This window comes from Cygnus olor, chromosome 19, assembly GCF_009769625.2.
Source record: "Cygnus olor isolate bCygOlo1 chromosome 19, bCygOlo1.pri.v2, whole genome shotgun sequence".
Lineage (NCBI taxonomy): Eukaryota > Metazoa > Chordata > Aves > Anseriformes > Anatidae > Cygnus > Cygnus olor.
In genome coordinates, this window is record NC_049187.1 from 11,053,660 (window position 1) to 11,076,217 (window position 22,558).

At 56.3% G+C, this 22,558-nt stretch overlaps 5 protein-coding genes across 19 annotated transcripts in view; 2 read left to right on the forward strand and 3 right to left on the reverse strand.

Moving 5' to 3' along the window:
• Positions 1–8: 8 nt before the first annotated feature.
• On the reverse strand, positions 9–3,216 carry ARPC5L (actin related protein 2/3 complex subunit 5 like). Of its 2 annotated transcripts, none has more exons than XM_040531354.1 (4): positions 3,025–3,204; positions 2,866–2,938; positions 2,279–2,455; positions 9–607 (listed from the first exon to the last, which is right to left on the reverse strand). In XM_040531354.1, the coding sequence occupies exons 1-4, from the start codon at positions 3,162–3,164 to the stop codon at positions 545–547; spliced, it is 453 nt and encodes a 150-aa protein (XP_040387288.1). In that variant the 5' UTR covers positions 3,165–3,204; the 3' UTR covers positions 9–544. The 2 variants fall into 2 exon arrangements, with proteins under 2 accessions (XP_040387288.1, XP_040387287.1); XM_040531353.1 differs by lacking the exon at positions 9–607 and adding an exon at positions 1,509–2,131 and having other exon boundaries at positions 2,216–2,455; positions 3,025–3,216.
• A 324-nt stretch (positions 3,217–3,540) lies between these two features.
• On the reverse strand, positions 3,541–7,240 carry PPP6C (protein phosphatase 6 catalytic subunit). 2 transcript variants are annotated; one of them, XM_040531369.1, is made up of 7 exons: positions 6,994–7,240; positions 6,790–6,885; positions 6,642–6,707; positions 6,201–6,342; positions 5,115–5,194; positions 4,771–4,980; positions 3,541–3,849 (listed from the first exon to the last, which is right to left on the reverse strand). In XM_040531369.1, the coding sequence occupies exons 1-7, from the start codon at positions 7,222–7,224 to the stop codon at positions 3,601–3,603; spliced, it is 1,074 nt and encodes a 357-aa protein (XP_040387303.1). In that variant the 5' UTR covers positions 7,225–7,240; the 3' UTR covers positions 3,541–3,600. The 2 variants fall into 2 exon arrangements, with proteins under 2 accessions (XP_040387303.1, XP_040387302.1); XM_040531368.1 differs by having other exon boundaries at positions 6,790–7,083.
• On the forward strand, positions 7,208–9,790 carry RABEPK (Rab9 effector protein with kelch motifs). Of its 3 annotated transcripts, XM_040531370.1 has the most exons (7): positions 7,208–7,278; positions 7,368–7,513; positions 7,619–7,771; positions 7,931–8,092; positions 8,445–8,594; positions 8,957–9,106; positions 9,377–9,790. In XM_040531370.1, exons 1-7 carry the CDS (start codon positions 7,223–7,225, stop codon positions 9,676–9,678), a joined length of 1,119 nt encoding a protein of 372 aa, XP_040387304.1. In that variant the 5' UTR covers positions 7,208–7,222; the 3' UTR covers positions 9,679–9,790. The 3 variants fall into 3 exon arrangements, with proteins under 3 accessions (XP_040387304.1, XP_040387306.1, XP_040387307.1); XM_040531372.1 differs by lacking the exon at positions 8,957–9,106; XM_040531373.1 differs by lacking the exon at positions 8,445–8,594.
• An 839-nt stretch (positions 9,791–10,629) lies between these two features.
• HSPA5 (heat shock protein family A (Hsp70) member 5) lies at positions 10,630–14,867 on the reverse strand. Of its 2 annotated transcripts, XM_040531367.1 has the most exons (9): positions 14,711–14,867; positions 14,406–14,545; positions 13,991–14,222; positions 13,600–13,737; positions 13,235–13,347; positions 12,758–13,148; positions 12,185–12,422; positions 11,900–12,067; positions 10,630–11,512 (listed from the first exon to the last, which is right to left on the reverse strand). In XM_040531367.1, exons 2-9 carry the CDS (start codon positions 14,519–14,521, stop codon positions 10,950–10,952), a joined length of 1,959 nt encoding a protein of 652 aa, XP_040387301.1. In that variant the 5' UTR covers positions 14,522–14,545; positions 14,711–14,867; the 3' UTR covers positions 10,630–10,949. The 2 variants fall into 2 exon arrangements, with proteins under 2 accessions (XP_040387301.1, XP_040387300.1); XM_040531366.1 differs by having other exon boundaries at positions 11,900–12,422; positions 14,711–14,863.
• A 317-nt stretch (positions 14,868–15,184) lies between these two features.
• Positions 15,185–22,558, forward strand: part of GAPVD1 (GTPase activating protein and VPS9 domains 1) — a 32,972-nt gene continuing 25,598 nt past the window's right edge. For 4 of the 10 annotated variants that reach the window (XM_040531355.1, XM_040531360.1, XM_040531362.1 and 1 more), the window contains exons 1-2: positions 16,697–16,760; positions 19,597–19,685. The gene's annotated coding sequence lies outside the window, so the exon portion shown is untranslated. Of the gene's footprint in view, positions 16,112–16,262; positions 16,481–16,696; positions 16,761–16,846; positions 16,980–19,596; positions 19,686–22,558 lie in introns of those variants that run through there. The other 6 variants (XM_040531359.1, XM_040531365.1, XM_040531357.1 and 3 more) reach the window with 5 other exon arrangements.

The window sequence follows — 22,558 nt, forward strand, 5'->3', positions numbered from 1 at the left end:
TACTAAACTTGTATGATCCAAGAACTTTATTAACGCGGCAGGCACTTTACAATGAAACCAACCCCATAGCCCAACTAGTCCTTTGACCATATGTATATATATGTACACACACACATATATATATGTATGTATACACACAAAACCATCTTTCTAATAAACACTTCTCCCATTCATAAGCTGTCAGAATCTTGCATTCGCTAAGGCCCTCTTAAATAAGCAGTACAGACAGGATCTGCTATCACCACAGCTAGATTAAGCAGCATCTGCGAACACCTGTTCACTTACAGTAACAGGAGGCAGGAGGTTGCCTTCCCTCTGCCTTTTTAAAGTGATCAGGAGGATGTCTTGGCTCCTGTACGTGGTAGTCAGAATATACAGGAATACCTTGGCTCTTTCCCCACCTTAAGGTTAAAAGCATTCCAAGAGGAGGCTCCCGTAGTAGTTCAGTAGATTGCAATCTCTAATGAGGATGGACTGGTGTCGTTTCAGCTAATTCCTTCTTCTGGGTCCAAAACTGATCGTCATCTCGGTTCGTTAATAGTCTTTAAACAGACTTTCTTGCAGTAAGAACTCTTACTATGGCACCTAGTCCACCTACTGCTAATGCCTGTGGGGATGGGAAAAGGAGAGAGGTGTTACTCCCAGTCACACACAGCCAGCCGCCGCGCCGTGCCCGAACGGTATCGTAAAGGAACAAGTGTGTGTTTAGTAACCGAGGCGTAGATGGCTCTTCTCCATAAAACTGCTTTTCACAGACGGGCAGGTTGCACCTCATTCTACCCTTTTTTGCTTTCAGCTCTTTAAAACAGTTATTTGGGGAAAAGCTATTTGTTTTCTCTAGACTATGCAGGCATTCCAGACATTTTAAAGTTTCACTCAGACACCAAACCGCATCGTTCTCGACAGCCTGCCAGGCTGGGCAGCGGTTCTCTCGGTGCAGCTGTTCCATCACACAAAGGGTGCGCGTCTGTCGCTCAACTCCCGCAGCTGCCTCCAGTCTGAGCAAGCCACCTCTTACCTGTACTGCCGCAACGCAGGACAAAGGCAAAGTTTTAAATACTGCCCAGCCTGCTTCTGACCCGCCTTGTTCCTTTCAAAACAACAAGGAAGAGATGCTTACATGCGGCCACGTGCTCTGAATGCAGACGTCTTTCCAGTCAGGACAGTCTTGTGCAATGTTACGCACTGGGAGCGCCAACCCACGGTTACCCAAAAAGTCTCCGGTAGTAAGAACAACAACAAAAAACAAGTCAAGCAGAAACCTGTTCCTTCCTGAGAACTTTCCTCTTCCTCCTCCTCACCTGGCAACGTTCTGCAAGGTTGTGACAGCTGCTAATAGCTGGAGCCACTACTACACCACTTCTGTCAGAACGTACCGCGGGAAAGCAGCACGCTTTTGGGAAATGACACCGGCCTCAGCAGCAGGCTGCAGTGCCACGGCGCAGGCAGCTCCCTGAACTGCAGCGTTCCCGCCGGTCCTTTTTCCTAGGAGAGGCGCTGGCAGCCGGTGCTGCGGTTAAAAACCTGTGCAGCTGGGGGAGTCTGCAGTCGTTTCAGTAGCATTCCCACCGGGCAGCGGTGGCACAGAACACTTGCTTCACCTGCCTCGCCCCAGCACAAAAACCAGTCAGCTGATGAGCACAAGCACACCTGTCCTCTCCGTACCCTCCCCTACCCGGCTACGAGCAACTCACGGGAACTCCAGGCAGCACCGCTGCAGCTGCCACCGGAATCCTTCCAGAGCTGGCAGAAGCCCTCGCCGTGCAAACTAAGCAGGCTCACGAAATCCCGTTGAGCTGGGTCCCAGCGTGCTGAAAGCACCTGGCTGATGGGAAGCGTCAGACCCGAGCCCCCCACTAGGCAAACACTCAGCTACAACAAACCAACAAAACACCTCTCAGCCAGTTACATCCCTGCTCCCAGTCCTCTCTCCTTGGTGGGCGAAACCACCGCACACATTAGTCAGAACGTGCAACGCCTCCTGCAGCAGTCGCTGCCCTGCCACAAGTCTCACCTCTTCCCCCTGGCTGAGGAAAGCTCTGAAATCAGGCAAACGCTTCAAAAGTCCGAGCCCGAAGAGACCAAAGGTAAAACGCGAGACCAAGGACTGCGCTCCTCAGGGAGGGATCTCCTGCCCTCACATACTTCTCCTCCTCAGGGAGGGATCTCCTGCCCTCACATACTTCTCCTCCTCAGGGAGGGATCTCCTGCCCTCACATACTTCTCCTCCCAGGGGCTCTCCTGGCGGTGCCAAGAGGGCAGCGGAGGGGACACCTACCTTTTCGTGCCATTGAAGTAATATTGCACTGCTATTTTCTGTTGGCTTTTCAAATCCTTTATAAATATACTTCATTAACAAGTCAATGCCGTTTCCGTCTAAGGAGTTCACCGCTTGTTCTATCTCACTGCTTTTAAAAGACGTGAGGACTTTAAGCATGGTTCCCTGGGCCTGCTCCTGCAAAGGGACGGAAAACAACGACATCAGAGCCCGCAGAGCTGGAAGCGACCCCCGGGCCCGCGCTGGACAAAGCGTGCTCAGAGGCCAGCGGCTGCGCCAGAGGGCGGTTTGTTTGCTGAGCCCAGCCGGCTGTCGGCCTTCGCTTCAGGCGGGGAGAAGACAGAAGCGGAGCTCCTTCAGCGTGGGCTTTCTGACGCCTCCTTCCCGGAGCCGCTGTCCGAAGAGAACTGCCCGCTGGGCTGCCGCAAACCCCGCGCTTCGAGCCCCACCTCCCCGCCCCGAAGCGCGCTGCGGGCCCCGCGCAGGCGTCACCGGGGCGTTTCCGCCTCCCCCCGGCGCCGCCGGTGCCTCCTGCGGGCGCGCACAGCCCCGCCTCCGCTCGGCCGCGCCGCGCCGCCCCCCCTCACCTTGGCGTCCGGGCCGGCGGCGAGGCGCGGGGCGCTGCGCAGGGCGGCCTGCAGGGCCCGCACCGCGTCCCCCCTGCGGCGCTGCGAGTCAAGGACCCCAACGGCAGCGGCACCGCCCCCCGCCCCCCGCGCCGCCCCCCGGGCCGCCCCCAAGGATACTGCCGCAGCAGCGCCTCCGCCTCGGGGCCGGGCTCGGGCTCCGCCGGCGGCGCCTCCTCGGGCTCGTCCTCGAAGCGGCTCCCGTCGAAGCGCTCCACGTCCAGGCGGCGGAAGCGCGACGAGAGCGTGCTCCGCGCCATGCCGGAACCGGAAGCGGGACCCGCCGGAACCGGAACCCGCCCGTCGGAGACGGGACCGCCCCCTGGAACCGGCATCCGGAACCGCAACCGGAACCCGGCCCCGGCCCCGGCCCGCCCCCGGTCCCGCCCCGCCCCGGGCAGCGCCGCGGTAACGCCCGCACCGCGGCCCCGGCGGCCCCGGCAGGGCCTTTGCTGCTGAAAGGCCCCGGAGCTCCCCCGGCCGGCGGGGCCGGGCCCGGCAGCGAGGGGGGGGCCCCGCGGCCTCGGGCGAGGACTCCGCGATTAACCGGGGGAAGGGGGAAACTCGCCGCAGGCTGCGCAACACGCAGCAACTTTCGGCAGCTGGTCAATAACGCAGGCAGGAGGCAGCGCGTCAGCAGCAAAGTGCTCAATAAAAATGTATTGCGCTGGGCAGTAAGTGCGGGGCGCGGGGCGCTCAGAGGAAGTACGGCGTGGTCGTCCGGGGCGGGATGACGCGCTCCGAGTCTGGCACGGCGCGGAACAGCTTTGGTTCTCTCGTGTTTACGTCCTTAAAGACCATGATGGAGGCGATGTTCCCACAGCGGTAGCAGTAGTTGGGAGCGGACCACACCGTTACCAGCTTCTCGTCGAACATGAACTTGTAGCCCTCATGAACCAGCTGGTGCGCTCTGCAGATGAGCTTCAAGTTGTTGATGTGAACGAACTGCGGAGGGAAAGGAACCTAAGTGCTCCGCACGCCGCCGCGCCCGGCGCCCACGGCCAGCCCCCTCCCGGCAGGAGCCGCCTCCCGGCCCCCAGCTGCAGCCCTGCCTGGTGAACCCGCCCCGAGGCCCCGCTCTTTCCCGGCCCTCTGTCACGTTCAGGCTGCGCGGACGCCCCCGGCCAGCCCGGCGCACGGGTCCCCCTGCGGCCGGAGGCAGCGGCAGCAGCGGGGTCTGGCCCTCCAGGCGCGGCCGGGGCAGCGCAGCGCCAGCGGTGCCACGAGCGAACCTCTCCTCTGGGAGCACGCTGAGGGCACGCTGGGGTTTTGAACCCTCAGCGGTGCAAACCGCTCGTTTCAGAGGCGGTCGGGATGCCTCAGGCTGCGCTGTCAGAGGTGTCAGTCCTTCCTCTGTAGAAGGACCTCAGAGAACAAGGGGCAGCACGAGGCTTTTGTGACGTCGCTGGCTCAGAAGCCTGGGAACATCGACATGTCTTAGCCTCGAGAAGTCTGCTCGCTGTTTTGCAGAGTAACAAAAATTAAGTGAAGAATTGTTCAGGAAATGGTATTTTTGTCTTCTCCCGACTCCTCAGCCAAGTACCCTACGCACTCCCCAGCAACACCGGTTAGTCGCACTGCACTACGCTTCTTAAAAGCGAGATCACTGTTCTCTCCTTTGGCAGTTTTATCCGCGCCTTTAGGGTGAAACAGCTTGTTCTTTTCAAGTGGGCTCGAAGGGACAACAATAAGGCACGAGCAAACCTCCTGCTCCTCCTCCACAGCTTCCTTGCAGCTCCCCCACGAGGACAAGCTCCTCTCGCAGTGCCCCAGTCCACTCACCGCTCGGGTAAATGCCAACGTTGTCACCGAGCCCCGTATCTCGTACCCGCAGTTGCCGCGCGTGCCACGCGGCAGCGCCCTCACCTCGTTGGTCACCTTGGCTCCGAACAGCCAGCCTGCTCCCCGCGGGCTGATGGCCCACGTGTCCACGTCCTCTGGGTCCGACCACACCAGGTCGCAGAAGGCGCCTTTGTGAGGAATTTCTTGATTGCGTTCAATGGTTCGAATCTGATCGAGCGTCTTGATGTCCGGAGACAGACCGCCGTGCACGCAGAGGATCTGCTCGTCTATTAACTGGGGAAAAGACACGCAAAACGTTCAGTATTTCAGTCAGACCCAGAGCGTTGCTGGTGTGGCCCCTAACGGCCTGTTCTGGAGGTCGCATTTAGACAATCTACTCGTGGTTTTACTGCGGCGTTTACACTTACAGCTGCTATTGTGAGCATGTCAAAGACTTTGGTGCAGTACCTCCAGGCGTTAGCATTCCCGTATTTGGTTTGGCACTCATCTGTTAAACAGAGAAGTTTTTCCTTCTCAACGGATCAGAACAAGTTCAGGCAGTAAGATCAGAGGCAACACAACAGAACTTGAAAAGTCAGGTGTATAATAAAAAAGCAACACAAAAAACCCACACAACCAGCCACCAAGCAAACACAACCCCGGTCGGGAGCAGCAGCGAGCAGCGGGTGGGAGCCGCCCCTCCCTGGTGCTCGGGCCCACCAGCAGGGAGCAGACCCCGGTGCCTGCAGCTCTGCTTACAGAGCAACACGCACAGACATCGGGGTCCCCTGCAGCCGATGCTTTCCCTGCTTCCCACAGACCCCTCGGCGCGAGGGCAGCTCTGGTTAAAGCTGTACAAGCGTGACGCTGAAGCTGACAGACAAACGTCTCTTTTGAGCTCGGCTGACCCGCGAACGTTTACTCGTGCTCTTGGTGACGGTTACCCAGAAGGACGCACGTCGCAGACTGTGCTCGCTGCTGCAGGCGTTACGATACTTCCCAGGGTTTGCTCAGATTTTATCGAAGCCTCACACCGAGGGAAAAATAAGTTCCCAAGCAACTTAATTCCCCCAGATTTCGGAGCAGTCATTCTGCTGCTCACTTCTTGTCAGGGGCATTCTCCCAAATGGGAACTGCTGGCAATAAACGGCCCCCAAAGCACAGACATCTACACACAGACGTTTTTGGTCATACCTAAGGAGAACTGCAGTAACAGCAGCGTTTGGTGTAGGACCTTTCATTCAAAGACACCCAAGCACGTTGCCGAGCAGAAGCACAAACAGAAAACACAGACACTGGAGGAAAGGACGGGCGAGGTCTGGACTAAAACACCTTTACTTCACGAGCACAACAACCGCGTTGACAACGTTAACGTTTAAGTTTTATTGAGTCCATTTCCCCCCCACTTCTGGAAAAGCCCCACGCAGTTCAAAGCGGGCTTCCCAAGGGAGAGGTGAGGCACTCGCTCACTGCACGCTAACCCCCAGTCAGAAAGCGTTGGGATGAGGACTTACCGTAAAATCCATACACTTGCGTTATCTGCCTGCTCTCATGATTGCCCCGTAACAGTGTGATACGATCAGGCCACTTAGCTTTTAGCGCAAGAAGGTAAGTGAAAGTCTCAAGACTATAATAACCTCTATCTACAAAGTCACCCTGCAAGTCAAAAAAACATCGGTGAATGGACAAACAGAGAGGCGAGGGAGGCAGCGCGGGAACTCCCCGGTGCGCGAGGCACCCAGCGCCCGAGGGACGCGCCCGGGGGGAAGGGGCTCCGGTCACTGGGCTCGCGCCGGGGCCGACGTGCCTTCAGCGGCACCGGGGCGCTGGGACCCGCCGCATCCCTGCGGGGCCGGGCACGCTGCGGGCGGCTCCGGGGCAGCGCTGCGGGGCCCGGCGGCGGGAGGGGAGGGGAGGGGAGGGGCGGCGGGGCGGTGGGGGAGGGCCGCACGTACCATGAAGATGTAGTTGGTGTCCGGGACCTGCCCGCCGGTCCGGAACAGCTCGCACAGGTCGTAGAACTGCGGGGAGGGCGCGGGCTCAGCGCGGGCGGGCGGCACCGGGCGCCGAGGCCGGCGCCGGGCGCCGAGGCGCGGCCGTTACCTGCCCGTGGATGTCGCCGCAGACGGTGACGGGCGTGCAGACGGGCTGCACGTTGGACTCCTCCAGCAGCAGGTCGCACACGTAGTCACACAGCCGCTGCGGGGCGACGACAGCGGGTCGCGTCAGCAGCGCCGCCGCCGCCGCCCCCCGGTGCCCGCCCCCCCCCGCCCCGGTGCCGGTGCCGGTGCCGGTTCCCCGCCGCACCTTGAGGTCGTTCTCGGGCAGGTACTTGCAGAGCCGCGCGATCTCCACGTACTTGTCCAGGTCCAGCGGCGCCATCTTGGGACGGCGGCTCGGGGCCGGAAGCGGAGCGCGGCACTTCCGGGCAGCGGCGCGAGCGGTACGAGCGGCAGCGGAAGCGGAAGCGGAGGGCGGCGCGCTTCCGGCGGCGGCCCCGGGAGGGCGGTGAGGCGGGGCCCGGCTCGGCCCCGCCATGGGGCCGCCGCTGCCGCCGCTGGAGCCGGGGCGGCGCCCGCAGCCCGGCGCGTGGTGAGCGCTGCCCCCGGCACCCCCCGGTCCCTCCCGGCACCCCCCGGTCCCTCCCCCCCGCCCCGCTACTGAGCGCCGCCTCCCCGCAGGTACCGGCTGCGGCCGCGCGGTGCGGGGCCCAGCGGGCGCGTGGGCCACGGCTGCCTCCCGGTGCCGGGCGGGCCCGGCCGCGTCCTGCTGCTGGGCGGCGCAGACCCCGACGGCGCCTTCGCGGACGCGCACGTCCTGGAGCTGGGTGAGCGCCGGCGGCGGGCGGGGCGGGGGCGCGGGGCCCTCGCGGGGCCCTCGCGGCGCCCTCACGGCGCCCTCACGGCGCTGACGCCGCCGGCGGTGCCCGCAGGGTCCCTGCGCTGGGCCCAGGCCGGCTGGAGCGGGCTGCGGCCGCGCTACGAGCACGCCACCTTCCTGCCCGCCCGCCGCCCCCCGCGCCTCTGGGTCTTCGGCGGCGCCCACCGGGCCGGGAACAGGAGCTGCGTCCAGGCGCTGGACCCCGGTGAGTGCCCGGCCCCGGCCCCGGCAGGGCGGGTGGGGGCCCGGGGCCGTGGGCTGGTGGCAGCGGGCAGCCCCGGCAGCCCCCCCGGCTCAGGCCCGGGGGTGTTCTGCGTTCCCACCCGACTGCCGTGTTGCCTTCTTAACGAAACGTCTCGATTAGAAACAGGAACCTGGGAGAGTCCCGCGGTGGCTGGCACCCCGCCGCTGCCCAGGACGTTCCACACATCCTCGGCAGCTGTCGGGGACCGGCTGTACGTCTTCGGAGGGGGAGACAAGGGAGCAGAGCCGGTCCAAGACCAGCAGCTTCACGTGTTCGACACAGGTACCTCTGGGTCGTTGTCAAAGGTTGGAAACGAGCACCCGCCAGGCTGCAGGTCTGCGTTCTGAGCTCGTCAGGGACACACAGATACCGGGCCCCCGCCTCGGCTGCCAGCTTAACTGGGTGGACGCGGGCGGTTTGCTGCTGGCGCCCGCTCATCCTCATACTGTAACGGGGAACGTGGACCGAGGTGGCAGTGGGATGGCAACGCCACGGGTGTTCTCGCCCAGTGTCGTTATTGCTCCGTTCATTCCCCGGCCCCGCATGCAGCAAAGGGAAGCATCGGCGAGGCTGTGGGACCGCTGCTTTGGGGAGCCCCAGAGCCGTTCCCTCATAGGGCCGTGCCCCATTGCAGCCACCTGTACCTGGTCCCAGCCAGACACCCGCGGTGATCCCCCGTCCCCCCGGCACGGGCACGTCGTGGTTGCAGTCGGGACCAAACTTCTCGTACACGGAGGTTTGGCCGGCGATGTTTTCTACAATGACCTGTTCTGCATCGATACAAGTAAGTATGGGTACAGGCTCCTTGGAGCAAGAGCTGCGGCGGTGCGGTTTGCTTTCAGGGAGGCCTTTTTACTAAAAGATCAGCTCTGAAGTGTAGTGGACAGGGAAAGCAAGGCCCGCGTGCTGCCGCATCTTGCTCAGCTTGGCTCTGCTGCTGTTTGCAGCTGCCTTTGCTTTCTCTTTTAAACATTTATTCCCTGAGCTCAGAAAAGCAGAACCCTACAGGAACCCTTTTTAAAATAAAGGAAACATGATTTTGGGTAGTTGCCGTGAAATACTTCAGTCATGCTAAGCGTGACTAGTTTTGCGTTGCGGTTTTTTTTAATACCGTGCACCCGTAGATGTGTTGTTTTCCTCCCACAGACGACCTGACGTGGGTTAAGATACCAGCCAGCGGTGACGTCCCGGGAGGACGGGCGTCCCACGCCTCAGCGGTGTTTAGGGACCACCTGTACATCTTCGGGGGGATAGGCCCGGCCGGGACCCTCGACACCGCGCACAAGTACCACATCGGTAGGGAGAGCCCTCGGGACGTAGCGGTAAACACCGGTCTGTCTGAAAACGTTAACGCCTTCCGTTCCCGGGCTTCGTCTTCGTAGCGGTCGGTGTCGTTGCCCTGGGACTACACCAGCACAAGACTAAATGCTGCGGCTGCTTCTCTCTGCTGCTTTTTTAAGGCTGTATGATGTTGCCAGCTAGTCGGTGGTGATGGCACCGCTCCAGCACGCTTCTCTGAGTCGGACGCGCTGTTTGTAGATGTGAACGCGTCTCTTTGCACTGCAGGGGAGCAGCGGTGGACGCTCCTGCAGTTCGACGCCCCTCTGCCCGCGGGGAGGCTGGACCACGCCATGTGCGTCGTTCCCTGGCGGGCCGGTGGGAGCGGTGGCGCTGCGGCGGGCGCTGCGGAAGAGGAAGCTGAGGGGGAGCCGGCCGCACCAGCTGGTGGCGAGGCCGACCTCCTCCAGGGGAGCCAGGACGAGGAGGGGTGCGGCGAGGACCCAGCGACGCATCTGCTGTTCGTGTTTGGGGGCATGGACACGCAAGGGGAGATATTCAGGGACTGCCTCGTAACTGTGATCGAGTAGCCCGCGGGCGGTCCTTTCTGGGAAGGGGTTGTAGCGGCGTCTGATCACGTTCCTGCCTTCCAATAAACAAGCTGTGGCTGCCAGACGGGTGGCACCGCGCCCGCCCCGGGTACACCCGCTCGTTCTGCGCAGTCACGCCTCGCGTCCCTTTGCAAGGCTGCGGCAGAGCTTCAGCAGCGAACTCCGGGAACACCGCGCTGGACGGCGGGGAGGGAGAGGCCTGCGCATCGCTTCTGGGCAGCTTTCTCCCTAAAGCAGCTCCCAGGGTCCTGCTCGGCCACAGGAACCTGCAGAGCGCTACTGTTAGCTACAGCTTCCTGAAGGATAATTGAAGGGGGTTAATTAAAGGGGCTCAGCTGCCCGTACTGTGGAAGTGAGCGAGAGGCACAGGGCCACCTGTCCCCCACACCAGGGAGAGCCCCCCAGGCAGGGAGCAGGTACAAGAGCTGGACTCTGCTCCTCTAGGGCGAGAGGCTTTGTCACGCCCTAGGACTGAGCTTTCAGAGCGCTGCAGCGGGGTTCAGTCCTTGTGAGCTTAGGCTCCCTCACGTGCTTACGCAGCCGCACTGCGCCAGCACCGGGTGCTGAGCGTGAGGAGCCTCAGCCAGCCGAGGGCAGGAGCTGTCAGGCTCCTGGAGGTGTTTGCCAGACGCTTCCCCACCCCTGGAACAGGCGGCTCCTGCACAGAAGGAGAGGCCTGAAGCCAGCTTTCAGCACCCGCCAGCAGCCTGGTCGCAGCTCTCAAGCCAGCACCTCTCCTGGGCAGCTTTCTTTGTATCAAACTCAAGTTCTGCAGCAGAGCTGCTACACCTCACACGCTCCCAGGGCAGCGTTACCCTGAGGAAGAACGGTGTCAGCGGTTACCCAGCCGCAGCACTTAGGGCCCCTCCCCTTCCTCAGTAGAAGGAGCAGCTGCTGCTAGGCGGCAGAAGTACAAGCTACAACAATCCAGTGTAAATAACAAATTTATTGTGGTCACTTCAGGTAGAAAAGTTCTCCACCAGCTTCACATGACCGACTTGTTAAATAGAACGCTTCCATGGCCAGTACTTCTACGCCCCTGTTCTCATTTACACGCCCCCCCGCTGCCCTTCCCTCCCCAGACATCAAGCACCTGCTAACGAAAAGCAGTAAACAGCCACTTCGGGCTAGCATTTCCAGCTCCACTCACGAGTGAAGATTCAGTTACATTCCAAATTAAGAGTCCAATATTTTAAACAAGTGTTCCTGAGTCCAATATATACACACACCACATTCAGGGATGCCAGTATCTACAACTCATCCTTTTCTGCTGTTTCTTCTTCACCCGAGGGAGGGGGGCCTGCACTTCCGTAGAGCTTGCTAACAATGGGCTGAACAACTTCCTCTAGCTCCTTCTTCTTTGATTTGAAGTCTTCGATATCCGCATCCTGGTGGCTTTCAAGCCACTCAATCTTTTCCTCCACCGCCTTCTCTATTGTTTCTTTGTCTTCAGATGACAGCTTGCCACCCAGCTTCTCTTTGTCCCCGATCTGATTCTTCAGAGAATAGGCATAGCTCTCCAGCTCGTTGCGGGCATCAATACGTTCCTTAAGCTTTTTGTCTTCCTCTGCAAACTTCTCAGCATCATTAACCATCCTCTCGATCTCTTCGGGTGTTAGCCGATTCTGATCGTTTGTAATTGTGATCTTGTTTTTGTTCCCAGTGCCCTTGTCTTCAGCTGTGACACGGAGGATTCCATTTACATCTATTTCAAAGGTAACTTCGATCTGTGGGACACCACGAGGAGCAGGAGGGATTCCCGTCAGATCGAAAGTTCCCAGAAGATGATTATCCTTGGTGAGGGGACGCTCACCTAGAAGACACGATTACGCAATTAGATGCTTTTCCTTCGCTACCCGTGGTTTGCACTTTTTGCAAAACCAGTAGCTTTAAGCTACATGCTTTTCAAAGCTGAGGTTTTAAATTCCACCTCTACATTGATCTTGATGCCTACAGTATCACCTCTTACTCTGAAGAGAAGCTCTTCAGAATGCAACCATGGCATAACCATGTTTGAGAGCCGATCTTTTGGGAACTGATCTGCAGAACAGCCGTTGATGCTGCTCAGAGCTGCCTCAGTCTCGTAACAGCCAGAGCCAGAGATAGGCGTAAGCGTGAGAGTACCTACAGCTGTCTGACTGGTACCAAGTATGAGTCTCCAGGAGATTCCAGCTGCTGCAGGGGACAGAGGAGCACTCACCTTCATAGACCTTGATCGTCACAGTCGGCTGGTTGTCAGAAGCTGTAGAGAAAATCTGAGACTTCTTTGTGGGAACAACAGTATTTCTTGGGATCAGTTTAGTCATCACCCCGCCAACGGTCTCAATACCAAGTGTCAGAGGACACACGTCAAGCAGTACCAAGTCACCTGTAACAGACAGGTCAAGGGGCAGAACGTGAGCGACTTCAGCTCCTCTTTGACAGAGTGCGCCACTGTGAAGAGCAATCTGAGGCAGATACAAAGTGTGAGTGAAGATGTAGTTACCTGTATCTTGGTCCCCAGAGAGAACACCAGCCTGAACAGCTGCACCGTAGGCTACAGCCTCGTCCGGATTAATGCCACGAGAAGGCTCCTTCCCATTAAAGAACTCTTTAACGAGTTGTTGTATTTTGGGGATGCGAGTAGAGCCACCGACAAGAACAATCTCATCAATATCAGACTTCTTCAGGTCAGAGTCTTCCAGAACTTTCTGGACAGGCTTCATCGTAGAACGGAACAGGTCCTGAAAAGACAAGAGTTAGGACAGTGAGACTGTATTCCCACACGCCTAGTCCCCAAGTTACGCAGGCTTAGGGTACTAAGAACTACCGAGTCAGATCATCAACAAGGCTTGTGTTCAGCCTCGATGAGACCTCAGCTGTCAGTAACACGTGCAGCCCCAGATGCCCGAGGAAGCAATGGCTTTCTACTTTTTAGTTCAAGTAGCAAGTTATTTAAATTCTAAGTTACTTATATTCTGCTGAAGTGTAACGAAGGCACAATGTGAAGTCCTGTGCATTCACCAGCAGCAGTTTTGGGAGGGGCTGAGGAAGTTTACCGTTAGTTTTCTAAGCTTACCATGTTCAGTTCTTCAAACTTGGCTCGAGTAAGCGTCTCAGAGAAGTCTTCTCCCTCAAAAAAGGATTCTATTTCAATTCTAGCTTGATGCTGAGATGACAAGGCTCGCTTTGCTTTCTCCACTTCCCGTCTCAGTTTCTGCACAGCTCTATTATCCTTCCTGACATCTTTCCCAGTTTTCTTTTTGTAGAGTTTGATGAAGTGTTCCATAACACGTTGGTCAAAGTCTTCTCCACCCAGGTGAGTGTCTCCATTAGTAGCCACAACTTCGAAGACTCCATTGTCAATTGTGAGGAGGGAGACATCAAAAGTCCCACCACCCAAGTCAAACACGAGGATATTCTTCTCACCCTCTCTCTTGTCCAATCCATAAGCAATAGCAGCAGCTGTTCTGTTTAGGGAGTAACAAATTCAGGAGACTGATCACAAGACCCCACCCCGAGCCAACCAGCAGGCAAAGTGGTTTAGGCTACTTACGGCTCGTTGATGATCCGCATCACATTCAGCCCAGCAATAGTACCAGCATCCTTTGTGGCCTGACGCTGAGCGTCATTGAAGTAGGCTGGCACAGTAACAACAGCATGAGTAACCTGCAGAAGTAGCGAGAGAAGATTATCAGAAAAATAAAGGAAAGGCTACACACCTTAGAAATGAGTGCAGCAATGCCTGGAACGAGTAGCCCATTGTTCCTTATGTACTAGTAAAACCCCACAATCAGCTGAGCCACCTAAGCACTGAACAAAGTTTATGACAGCAAGCTTAATCCTCAGATTCTGCCCAGTTATCTTTAGTTTTGTAAGGCAGCTGCTGCTTTAAGTTCTTGTTAGTAGCACTCAACTCACCTTCTTCCCCAGGTAAGCCTCTGCGGTTTCCTTCATCTTTGTCAGGACCATAGCAGAAATTTCTTCAGGAGCAAACGTTTTTGTCTGTCCACCACCAACATCAACTTGAATATGGGGCTTGGCTTTCTTTTCAACAACCTGAGAAGAAAAGGACAATGTCATATTCCAGCAATTCCTAAAGTTATTCCTAACTGTCAGATTGCTTCCTTCTCTCTGATAATTCAGTAAATCCTTTAAAACAGTTGATCTGAAAGGAGGGCTATAAAAGCCACAGGGTTGCTCATAGAAACGCTGATTTAATGGCCTTGCTTTTCTCAGGCAAGAGAGAAAGCAAGCAGCAACTGCAGCTTGTTCTCCTGCCCCCCCCCCCCCATACCGTAACCAGGCACACCTTGAACGGCAAGTACTTGATGTCCTGCTGCACCGAGGGGTCGTTCCAGGTGCGGCCTATGAGCCGCTTGGCATCGAACACGGTGTTCTCGGGGTTGGACGTCAGCTGGTTCTTGGCGGCATCACCGATCAAACGCTCCCCCTCGGGCGTGAACGCCACGTAGGACGGGGTGATGCGGTTCCCCTGGTCGTTGGCAATGATTTCCACCCGGCCATTCTTGAAAACGCCCACGCTGCGAGAGAAGCGGAGCCGTCAGGCGGCACAAGGGCCTGCCCCCCTTCCCCCCCGCCAAGTTCCGCTTCTCCCTTGCCCCTCCCCGTGCTCCACCGATTCCCCCCCCCCCCGCAACCGCTCTCCCAGGCCCCCAGCCGGGCCCCCAGCCCGCAGCCAGCCCCCTGCCCGGCCCCCCACGCACCAGGAGTAGGTGGTGCCGAGGTCGATGCCCACCACCGTGCCCACGTCCTCTTTCTTCTCCTCGTCGTCCGCCCGCGCGGCGCCCAGCACCAGCAGCGCCCACAGGAGGTGCCTCATACCGGCCGCTCGCCCCTCGCCGCCCTGTCGGGGAGCCAAGGGTCACAAAATGGAGGCGCCACGTGCGGGGTGCGGCGGCCCCAGCCCCCAGCGAAACCCCCCGGCCCCCCGCCCCTGCCCCCCCCACCAGGCCCGATGCAGGCGCAGGCCCAGGCCCAGGCCCCCCTCCCCTTCCCTTCCCGTCTGTACCGTGACACCGACCGCGCCGCCAACTGCCGCTAAGCGCCCAGGCCGCGCCGCCCGCCCTTATATACCCTCCGTTACTCCTGCGTGGAGGCTCGCCATTGGCTGCAGAGCCCTCGCTGGAGCGCGCCCATTGGTCGGCTGCCACTAAGCTGGCCTTCCTCGATTGGCGACGATCGCGCGGCCGCTCTGACACACCGGGCGCGCGCCCCTCCCGCCACGCGATTGGTTCGTGCCCTGGCGCCGCGGGCCTATCAGCGGAGAAGCGTGAGCCAAGCGGAGGGCGCCCATTGGTCGCGGGAAGCCGTCACGGCGGGGCCGGGGCAGGGCCGGGGGGGACGTTCTGGAAGTTTCCATGGTGACCGCGCGGCCCCGCCCCGCCCGCCGCGCCTCGCGCCTTAGGGACGGGACCGGGCGGAACGGGGCGGGTGGGGGCACGGCCCCGCGCACCCCCGAGCTCCCGTCCCGGAGCCCAGCGGCAGGGCCGGGCCGGGCCGGGCCGGGCCGGGGGCTCGGGCGGTGTCACGGGGCCGCGAGGTTGCTGGTTCCCCTTGGGCCGTGCCGGGGCCGAGCCGTGAGGGAGCGGCTGGGGGCGATGCACGGAGCCGCGGGGAGCGGGGCCGGCAGCGGCCTGCGGGCAGGGCTCGCCTCGGAGCCGCCCCGTGTGCGGGGGGGATGGTTCCTAAAGTTCGTCGGTGAGCGATGCTCAGCCCGTGGAAGAGGGCAGCGTCAGCCCGGCCGTGTGTCCGAGAGCTGTAAATAACCCGTTTGGGTTCCCAGGAGGCCTCGTGCAGGCAAGGGGACAGCTGCGTGCTGCTAGGCCTTAGGCTCATTGCTGTCAGCTTTCCTGGGGGAGTAACGCCATAAACGCCCCTGGTGTCCTGTGGCGCTGCTGGAAGCAATGCTGACAGCCGGCTGCCTGGTACCAGGCGCAGCAGTTGGCTGACGCGTTGTGTGGTCACGCTCGATAAACGTTTTCTTGTTGTATTTCAGTTTGCCACGGTTGTTTCTAAAACGTCAGTTGGCTTTTTAGAAATCAATTACACACGGCGTTCTCTTTCATCAGAGGAGAAAATGCAAGACGGTACCTGTGCCAGTAAGGAAGAGGCACACACGTAATAGTCCAGAGAATAACAGATATAAAGCGTAAATGGGTGGCTCTTGTGCTGAGCTGGCCCTTGGAGGAGCTTTACAGACGATTTAGGCATAGAAAGAGCAGCTGCAGTGACTCAGGGACTTGCTTTCCTACCTAAGCCACCACCGGCCCCCGTGCTGAGGCCTGGATGCCCTGTCCTTACCCACAGGGCACCTGGGAGTCTGTCAGCTCTGGGGATTCGCAGCACCAGGGACGTTAGGAGCCGTGGAGCACAGCTGTCACTGCGCGCCGCGACGAGGTGCTGTGCCCAGGTGAACTCCCTGCGAGTCTGCAGCGGTTACGCTGCACATGGCACCGCTGACACGTCCGCGATTACCTCCGGTTTTTCTTCTTAGGGAATAAGCTTCTTAAATCCTCTGTCGGGACAAATTCTCACATAATAAGTGACATCCAACTCTTCAGTTTTCCTCAGCATTCCTGCAAGCACAAGCCGGGAGGTACGCGCGTTGGGAGGAGCAGCCGTGTCGGCTGGGCTGGCAGTCCCGGCGCTGGACTCGATGCCCGTCCACGCCGTGACCTCGGCGGTCGTCGGGCCGCGAAGTCGTGCGAGGCCCCACGGCGCCCAGCCAGCAGCTCCGTGCTCCCTGGGGACGGCGTGCCAGGCGAGGAGGACGGGCAGAGTAAGAGTCCCGCTGCGCGCGTCGCTTGTTAGGTCAGCTGTCCGGGCCGCGCTGCTCCGTGCGGGGCAGGCTTGCCGCGCCTCTCCCGTGCTTTCGCGGCGCGCTGATGGCTCCGCTCGCCGTCGGCCCCCGGTCCGAGCGGCCCCGGCGTCGGGACTACAAGTCCCAGGGCCCCCGGGTCCCAGGAGCGCGGCGTCGCCGCCCGCCGCCTGCGCAGTGCCGCGCCGGGCTCGGGGCCGCAGCGGGAGCCGGGCGGCGGCGGAGCCGGGGCGCTGGCCGGGTAGGGGCGCGCTGCGGGGGCCGCCGGGCGGGGGGGAGGAGGAGGAGGAGGAGGAGGAGGAGGAGGAAGAGGAAAGGGGAGGAAGGGAGGGGAGGGGAAGGGGAAGGGGAGAGGAAGAGGAAGGGCAGCGGCAGGGCAGGAAGGCGGCAGCCCGGGCCTGGCCGAGCTCTGCCCGTTCCCGGGAGCCGAGCGGGAGGAAGGCTGCGCGCCGAGCGGGAGGTGCCGTCTCGCTTCGTCCCCGGGGCAGGGGCAGGGGCAGCGCGGCCGGGCTGGCCCCGAGGGGGGCGGCTGGAGCCCGGCCCCCGGCCCCCGGCGTGGCTCGGGGCTGCCCCGCGGCCCTCCCTGCTCGCCGCGGCGGGGGCAGCGGGCAGGCAGCGGGCGGCCCGGCAGCGCGGCTCCGCGGCGCCTTTCGCGTTCCGGAGCTTTACAACTTGCAAGTTGCAGAGCGCCGTGACTTCCTTCTTCTTCTTTTTCTTTTTTTTTTTTTTTTTTTTAATTCTTTCTAGTAGGGTCTTAACGCTGGAGAACTCGACCGAGCGAGCGTCTGTGTTTTTTCTTGCAAAGTCATGATACTGTGCTGCGAGGGAAGCACCGTCCGTGCCGTTGAGATTAGGCTCTCACCCGGAGCGTGCGATGCTCTACTTAGCGATAGGTAGAAGGCTATTTTTGTGGACGATGCAGCTGACTCACGAGTGGAAGCTGCAGTTTGAAGATGATGGAGGGGGGCATGGCACAGACAATACGTGAAATCCAATATGGTGCGCTTCCAAAAAATGGGCAGCAGACAGGACGGTGATTTTAGGAAACGCTCCTAGGAGCTGCTCCTCCTGGGGAGGGTTCCAGAGTGCTTGAGGTGCTGTACGTGAAGGTTTCAGAGTGTGATGTGTCAGGTCCCGGAGCGTGCAGGCTGTGCTGAACAGCAGTCAGTCCCCCTTTACGGTGGATTGCAGCGTTGGGACGTTTCGAGGTGAAGATAGGAACTGGTCTCGAGAAAGGAGGCTGGGAACAGGTTGTTTTTGTCAGTGACTTCAAGTTCTGCGCTTCGTATGACTGAAAGTTAATTAGTGTGACTCATTATGTAAGGGGAACCCCTCTTTCTAACAGCACAGGCAGCCAGAGTGCATTTTAGCCTAGCTGCATGCTCCTGTGGATTTTTGCGCAATGCAATCATACCACAATTGACAGCTCAGGAGCCAGCTGAGCCTGAGCATTCCTGATAAGTCCTGTTAAGGGGCATGAGAAATGAGGAGCTTGTTGCACGTAGATCTCATTGCATAGGCGCTATGCTGTGTGTTGGCTGCAGAGCAGCCACTTCCAAACAAAGACACAAACTTGAAGAAGGAGTTTCAGCTTAATATTGACCGCCAAATTATAGCAGATTGAAATGCGTTTTGCATGTTGGACGTGTTTTGAGATGGTGGGTATTGTAACGTGAGAGTTCAGCGGGTAAATCCGAGGTCATGGTGAACTATCCTGCTGAAAAATGGGTTTTTGTTTGTTTTTGCTCAAAGTTGGGAGATAAGTTGTTAGCTTGTATAAAGAAGGCTTGTTAGTTGTTACTATAAATATTACCGAAGAGAGAGAGATTTTCATCTGGGTAAACTAGCATGGAAGTTATTCAGCCCTGCTTTGGAATTCTTTTTCAGTAAGATGGAGTGATTTCAGCTTTGCCTTGCCCTGCCCTGCCCTGCCTACATTAGATCTGCCCAAACTTGCTTTGGAAGCTGAGTCTTGCGTAGCTAGACTCAGGAGGAGCAAATAACCTTGAGCAGGAAGCGTTGGAGGAGGGAGAATTTGGTGTACTGGCAGTATCTGTGGCTTTGCTTAATCTCTCTTCTGTCAACTGGATCGCAGAAATATTTAATGGAGGTGTCGCTCGTTTCTGTATGCCACGGTACCAAACCACATACTCTGTAAGTTCAGTACCTGAAGATTTATGAGAGTGTTTTCCAGGAATTCTAAACATGGGAAGCAATCCCATGGTTAGTCCCATATTTATCAAAGGCAGAGATTGTCTTGGGTTCTAATAAACTTGGGTTGTGCTGGTGGCAGGACAAAACATCTTAGAAGCTGTCGGGTCACACAATCTTTGTGGTTTTGTTGGAGCATCACAAAGCGGAATTGCTTGAATTGCTGTGAGAAGTTTTTCATACTGTGCCACAGCTTTTAGTAGCTTTCTGAGCAGCCTTACGAATTATGAAGTGTTTTCCTATCAAAATGAGATTACTGGGATTGAAAAATAGCTGGCAGATAGCAGGAGTTATTTAGTACCTGTTGTTTCTTCAGAAACATCAGATTGCCAGATACCTGAATTTCCTAAACTCTCTTTTACACAACTACGTACGGACACCTCTCATTTCAAGTTTGATGAATGATAGTTTTAAACTAGATAACTGGGTAATTATGGACAGCTTTTTTATTTGTGAGAAACTGATAAGGCGATCTGATAAACAACTTTCTGGAATTAGTACCAGCTGAAGCTGCTGCCGCTCTGTCTGTCTAACATTGCCTTCTGCAGTGCGTTACCGAGTACGTAAGCGTGGCTAATTGCTTTTTAAAGCTCTTGTCCTGAGCGCTGGCATGGAGTGAATGTTGTGAAGCGTGGGAAGGTCAGAGAATACAGCTGTTGTCCTGTTATACCGATTGTAAAGGGAAGAGGTTTTCTGAGGGGAGCAGTACACTGTATAGGTGTATTCATGGTAGAAGAGTTTCCCCTTTCAGGTTAGGCTGTGTTCGTATCAGTATCCAAACAGAGTAATAGCATCTGCGTCTCGCTTAAGTAGGTTTTGGGGATTTTTAAATTTTTTTCTTTGACTGTGCTGCATGTTTTCTTTAGAGCCAGCCCGAAGCCTGCTGAAGCGCCGTATGTGTCAAACTACCAGCGTTACAGCTCTGGTGTTCTCAGACGTCGGCCAGACGCTGAAGGTGAAGACAAAGTTTTTTGCACTGTTACTTTCTATGCTTGTGCGATTTCAAAATAATTAACTTGTAAGAACTGGTAATAAGAACGAATGAGACATTCCTCATCTGCAGAGGTGTATTTCAGCAGCAGTCGTTAGCTGTCAACACGTTTAAGTTTTTGGGAGGACTGTAAAGCCACGGAAGCTGCTGCTCCCTTTTTCTCGTACCCAGGGCACGGAGCGGTGTCGTGCGGTCAGCTTCCTGCCCTCTGGATTTTCACAGCTCCTGACAAAATGGTGGCACTTGCTAACCTCCCACGGTTCGATTTCAGATCGGTTCTCCTCTTTCGTTATATTTGGTGTTCTGCAGTAGCAATGGGTAAGAGACACGTGGGCCCTGGCAAATTGATAGGATGTTAGCGAGCGGTCCTGGCACCAGGATGTTTAGAAGTGCCACTGCAGGTGCTAGCAGTCTTCGGAGCTGTGTGCTGTTCGGGGCCTGAGGTTTGCTGTGGTGATTTGGAGAAGTAAAAAAACCTGCACAGCAACGTGAAACTTGCCACGGTTACTCAGTGCTTACATGTCTCTGCTTATTTAATGGCTGTGGTACTGTATCACGCGGAGATGCCCAGCTCCTTTGTATGTTAGGTGGTATTTCTGCAAGACCCACACTGTTTGGTTAGTTTTTTGTTTGTTTGTTTTTCAGGCAGCATTACAAACGATAACAGCGTTGTTCTGTGGTAGTCTGGTCTTCCCTAAAGTTGCTCTTTTTGCTTGCTGAACAGAGACAGGTTATATGTGTGTGTGTTAGGACTCCAGACTGGGTGGGAGTCTTACTTGCTTTCTGAGCATTAACTATATATCTATTTTGACTGATTGCCCTCAGCTTCAGAAAAAGTAATGGGCAATGTAACTGCTGTATTGAGAACTGTAACTTACTAGAAATAGTATGTTCTTTCCAGGCCACCTTTGTCTTTTTCGCTGACTGGAATTTTGGAGTTCGCTCCCACCTGTGGGCAAGGGGAGAAAAGAACAGTCTTTCCTTCGAGGGTGAAAGCTTTCAGAGTACTTAGCCCATCCCTGATGCTGAAAACATCTTCTCTGTTTAAAAAAAAAAAAAAAAGTGGCAGTGAAACTCTCTGTGAGAGAAATAACTTTACTAGTAAGTATACGAGACATCTCAGAAGCAGGTTAATCAGCATGTCCATTGTTAAATGTTTTTATAATGAGTGACGCAAATAGAAACCAGTTGGGAAATTTGGCAAGGCAAAGGCACAGGAACGCAGGCTCTTCATGAGGGTCCTCCCTGCAGTCCCCTGTTCCTTCCCAAAACTTGCTCATAAGTGGGAGAACAACTTAAAATGGAAAGCGTCAACTAAAACCATTACGGTTTGGTAAACTGTGAGCAACTTTTAAGTCCAGCCCTATGGCGGAAAGCATGTGAAAAGGCAGAAGATGGTTCTGCAGATTTCAGAGTAGGTATATTTATACACATGCAGCTTTTTTTTTCGGTTGATATCAACAGCTGGTAGTCTAATAACAAGTTTTTACTCTCTTTACAGACAATATCAAGCTTGATGCTATTTTTCTGCAAGCCCTAAAATTCTGTGGCTAAAAATAAAATTGTTGCAAAAAGTTGGTATTTGTTTCTCAAAGAACTTTGGCAGTAATGTCAGTGTTTCTTTTTACTAATCGTTTGTCTGAGACTGCCCTAGGTAGAACATCAGAACTACCGCATCCTTGAAGTTCCTCGCTTAATTCCATCTCCTGATAGGAAATATGCATGACCTCTAACTGGTTAGGGTTGCTGGTTTGGGCTTTTGTTTGCTTGCTTGCTTTTTGTTTTTAAGGAGAGTTTTGTATACGTGTTTGTCTATATTTGCTTAGAACATCCTTTAAACCACCAGGTGTAATAACACTACGCTTTTTTATGCATAAAGACTTGTGACAACATCTCTTTCCATCTCTGCTAGGGTTTTTGTTGTCAGGTAAAAAACCATAGATGAAAGAACTTTATTGTGTGCTCAAGGAGTAGTGATGGTTGTCGGTGCACCTGGTTAGCAGGCTTTCTCCATTCACCGGGGAAAAAACAAAAACAAAAAAGCCAACCCCGCCAACGAATGTAAAACCTGGGCCTAATCTGTATTCTGTAATCTATGTGTGTAGAGAGGATCGTCTGCTAGCTATGAGGAGCAGTGAGCCACAGGTCTTTAAAACAGCAAAGAGAGGGAGCATTAGACTGGTGGCTGGTAAACGTTTTGTAGTTGTTCAAGCGTGGAATAAACGGTCTTGTGAAGCAGGGTGCCTCTTATGAGGAGTAAATCTTTTGTTTCACTGCAGCGTGGTTTTGAAGGATTCTCCCTAAGATCCCTTGACAGCTCTGACATCCATCCGTTACCAGGATGTCCGACAGGTAGCTGTTAGGTCTGGATCAAAGCCCTTCTCTTCCCAAATTACCTAGCATGGCTCTTAATGCTGCTGGTGAAGAAGCCTTGGAGCAGTTAATGATTAATGCTATGGAGACGTGATCTGATCTATGTGGTTCTACCCCTTCCCTTGTCAGCATTAATGCAATTGATGTTTGTTTGGTTGTTTTTTTTTGTCCGTGGAGTTAATTTTTAGATGGATTAGCTGCTTGAACTTGCTGTGAGTGGTATGGTACTCTGTGTTTATGTAACTGTTAACTAGTAACTAAGATTTAGTATAAGCTCTGACTTCATAAGGAGAAGATGTTGAGACAGAACAGTGGCTAGTGTTGACCTCTTTTTGTCACTGGCGTATTAGGAAAACCTTTGGTTGTTTCAGGTTTTTCTCTTTTTAAAAAAAAAAATTTTTTTTTTTTTGGATCATGCCCCCCCCCACACCCCCCCCAATACTCTTCTGAGTGGAAATATTTGA

Excerpts from the sequence above, each read along its gene's own strand:
- ARPC5L (XM_040531353.1), bottom strand. The coding sequence starts at position 3,164 with ATGGCGCGGAGCACGCTCTCGTCGCGCTTCCGCCGCCTGGACGTGGAG. Across the intron at positions 2,939-3,024 it reads GCGGAGGCGCTGCTGCGGCA|GGGGGACGCGGTGCGGGCCC; the intron begins GTATCCTTGGGG and ends GCAGCGCCGCAG. Across the intron at positions 2,456-2,865 it reads CCGCCGGCCCGGACGCCAAG|GAGCAGGCCCAGGGAACCAT; the intron begins GTGAGGGGGGGC and ends GTCCCTTTGCAG.
- RABEPK (XM_040531370.1), top strand. The coding sequence starts at position 7,223 with ATGGGGCCGCCGCTGCCGCCGCTGGAGCCGGGGCGGCGCCCGCAGCCC. Across the intron at positions 7,514-7,618 it reads CGCGCACGTCCTGGAGCTGG|GGTCCCTGCGCTGGGCCCAG; the intron begins GTGAGCGCCGGC and ends CGGTGCCCGCAG. Across the intron at positions 7,772-7,930 it reads CGTCCAGGCGCTGGACCCCG|AAACAGGAACCTGGGAGAGT; the intron begins GTGAGTGCCCGG and ends CGTCTCGATTAG.
- PPP6C (XM_040531369.1), bottom strand. The coding sequence starts at position 7,224 with ATGGCGGGGCCGAGCCGGGCCCCGCCTCACCGCCCTCCCGGGGCCGCC. Across the intron at positions 6,886-6,993 it reads TGCCCGAGAACGACCTCAAG|CGGCTGTGTGACTACGTGTG; the intron begins GTGCGGCGGGGA and ends GTCGCCCCGCAG. Across the intron at positions 6,343-6,641 it reads ACACCAACTACATCTTCATG|GGTGACTTTGTAGATAGAGG; the intron begins GTACGTGCGGCC and ends TTTGACTTGCAG.
- HSPA5 (XM_040531366.1), bottom strand. The coding sequence starts at position 14,521 with ATGAGGCACCTCCTGTGGGCGCTGCTGGTGCTGGGCGCCGCGCGGGCG. Across the intron at positions 14,223-14,405 it reads CTCGGCACCACCTACTCCTG|CGTGGGCGTTTTCAAGAATG; the intron begins GTGCGTGGGGGG and ends CTTCTCTCGCAG. Across the intron at positions 12,423-12,757 it reads AGTTTGAAGAACTGAACATG|GACCTGTTCCGTTCTACGAT; the intron begins GTAAGCTTAGAA and ends TTGTCTTTTCAG.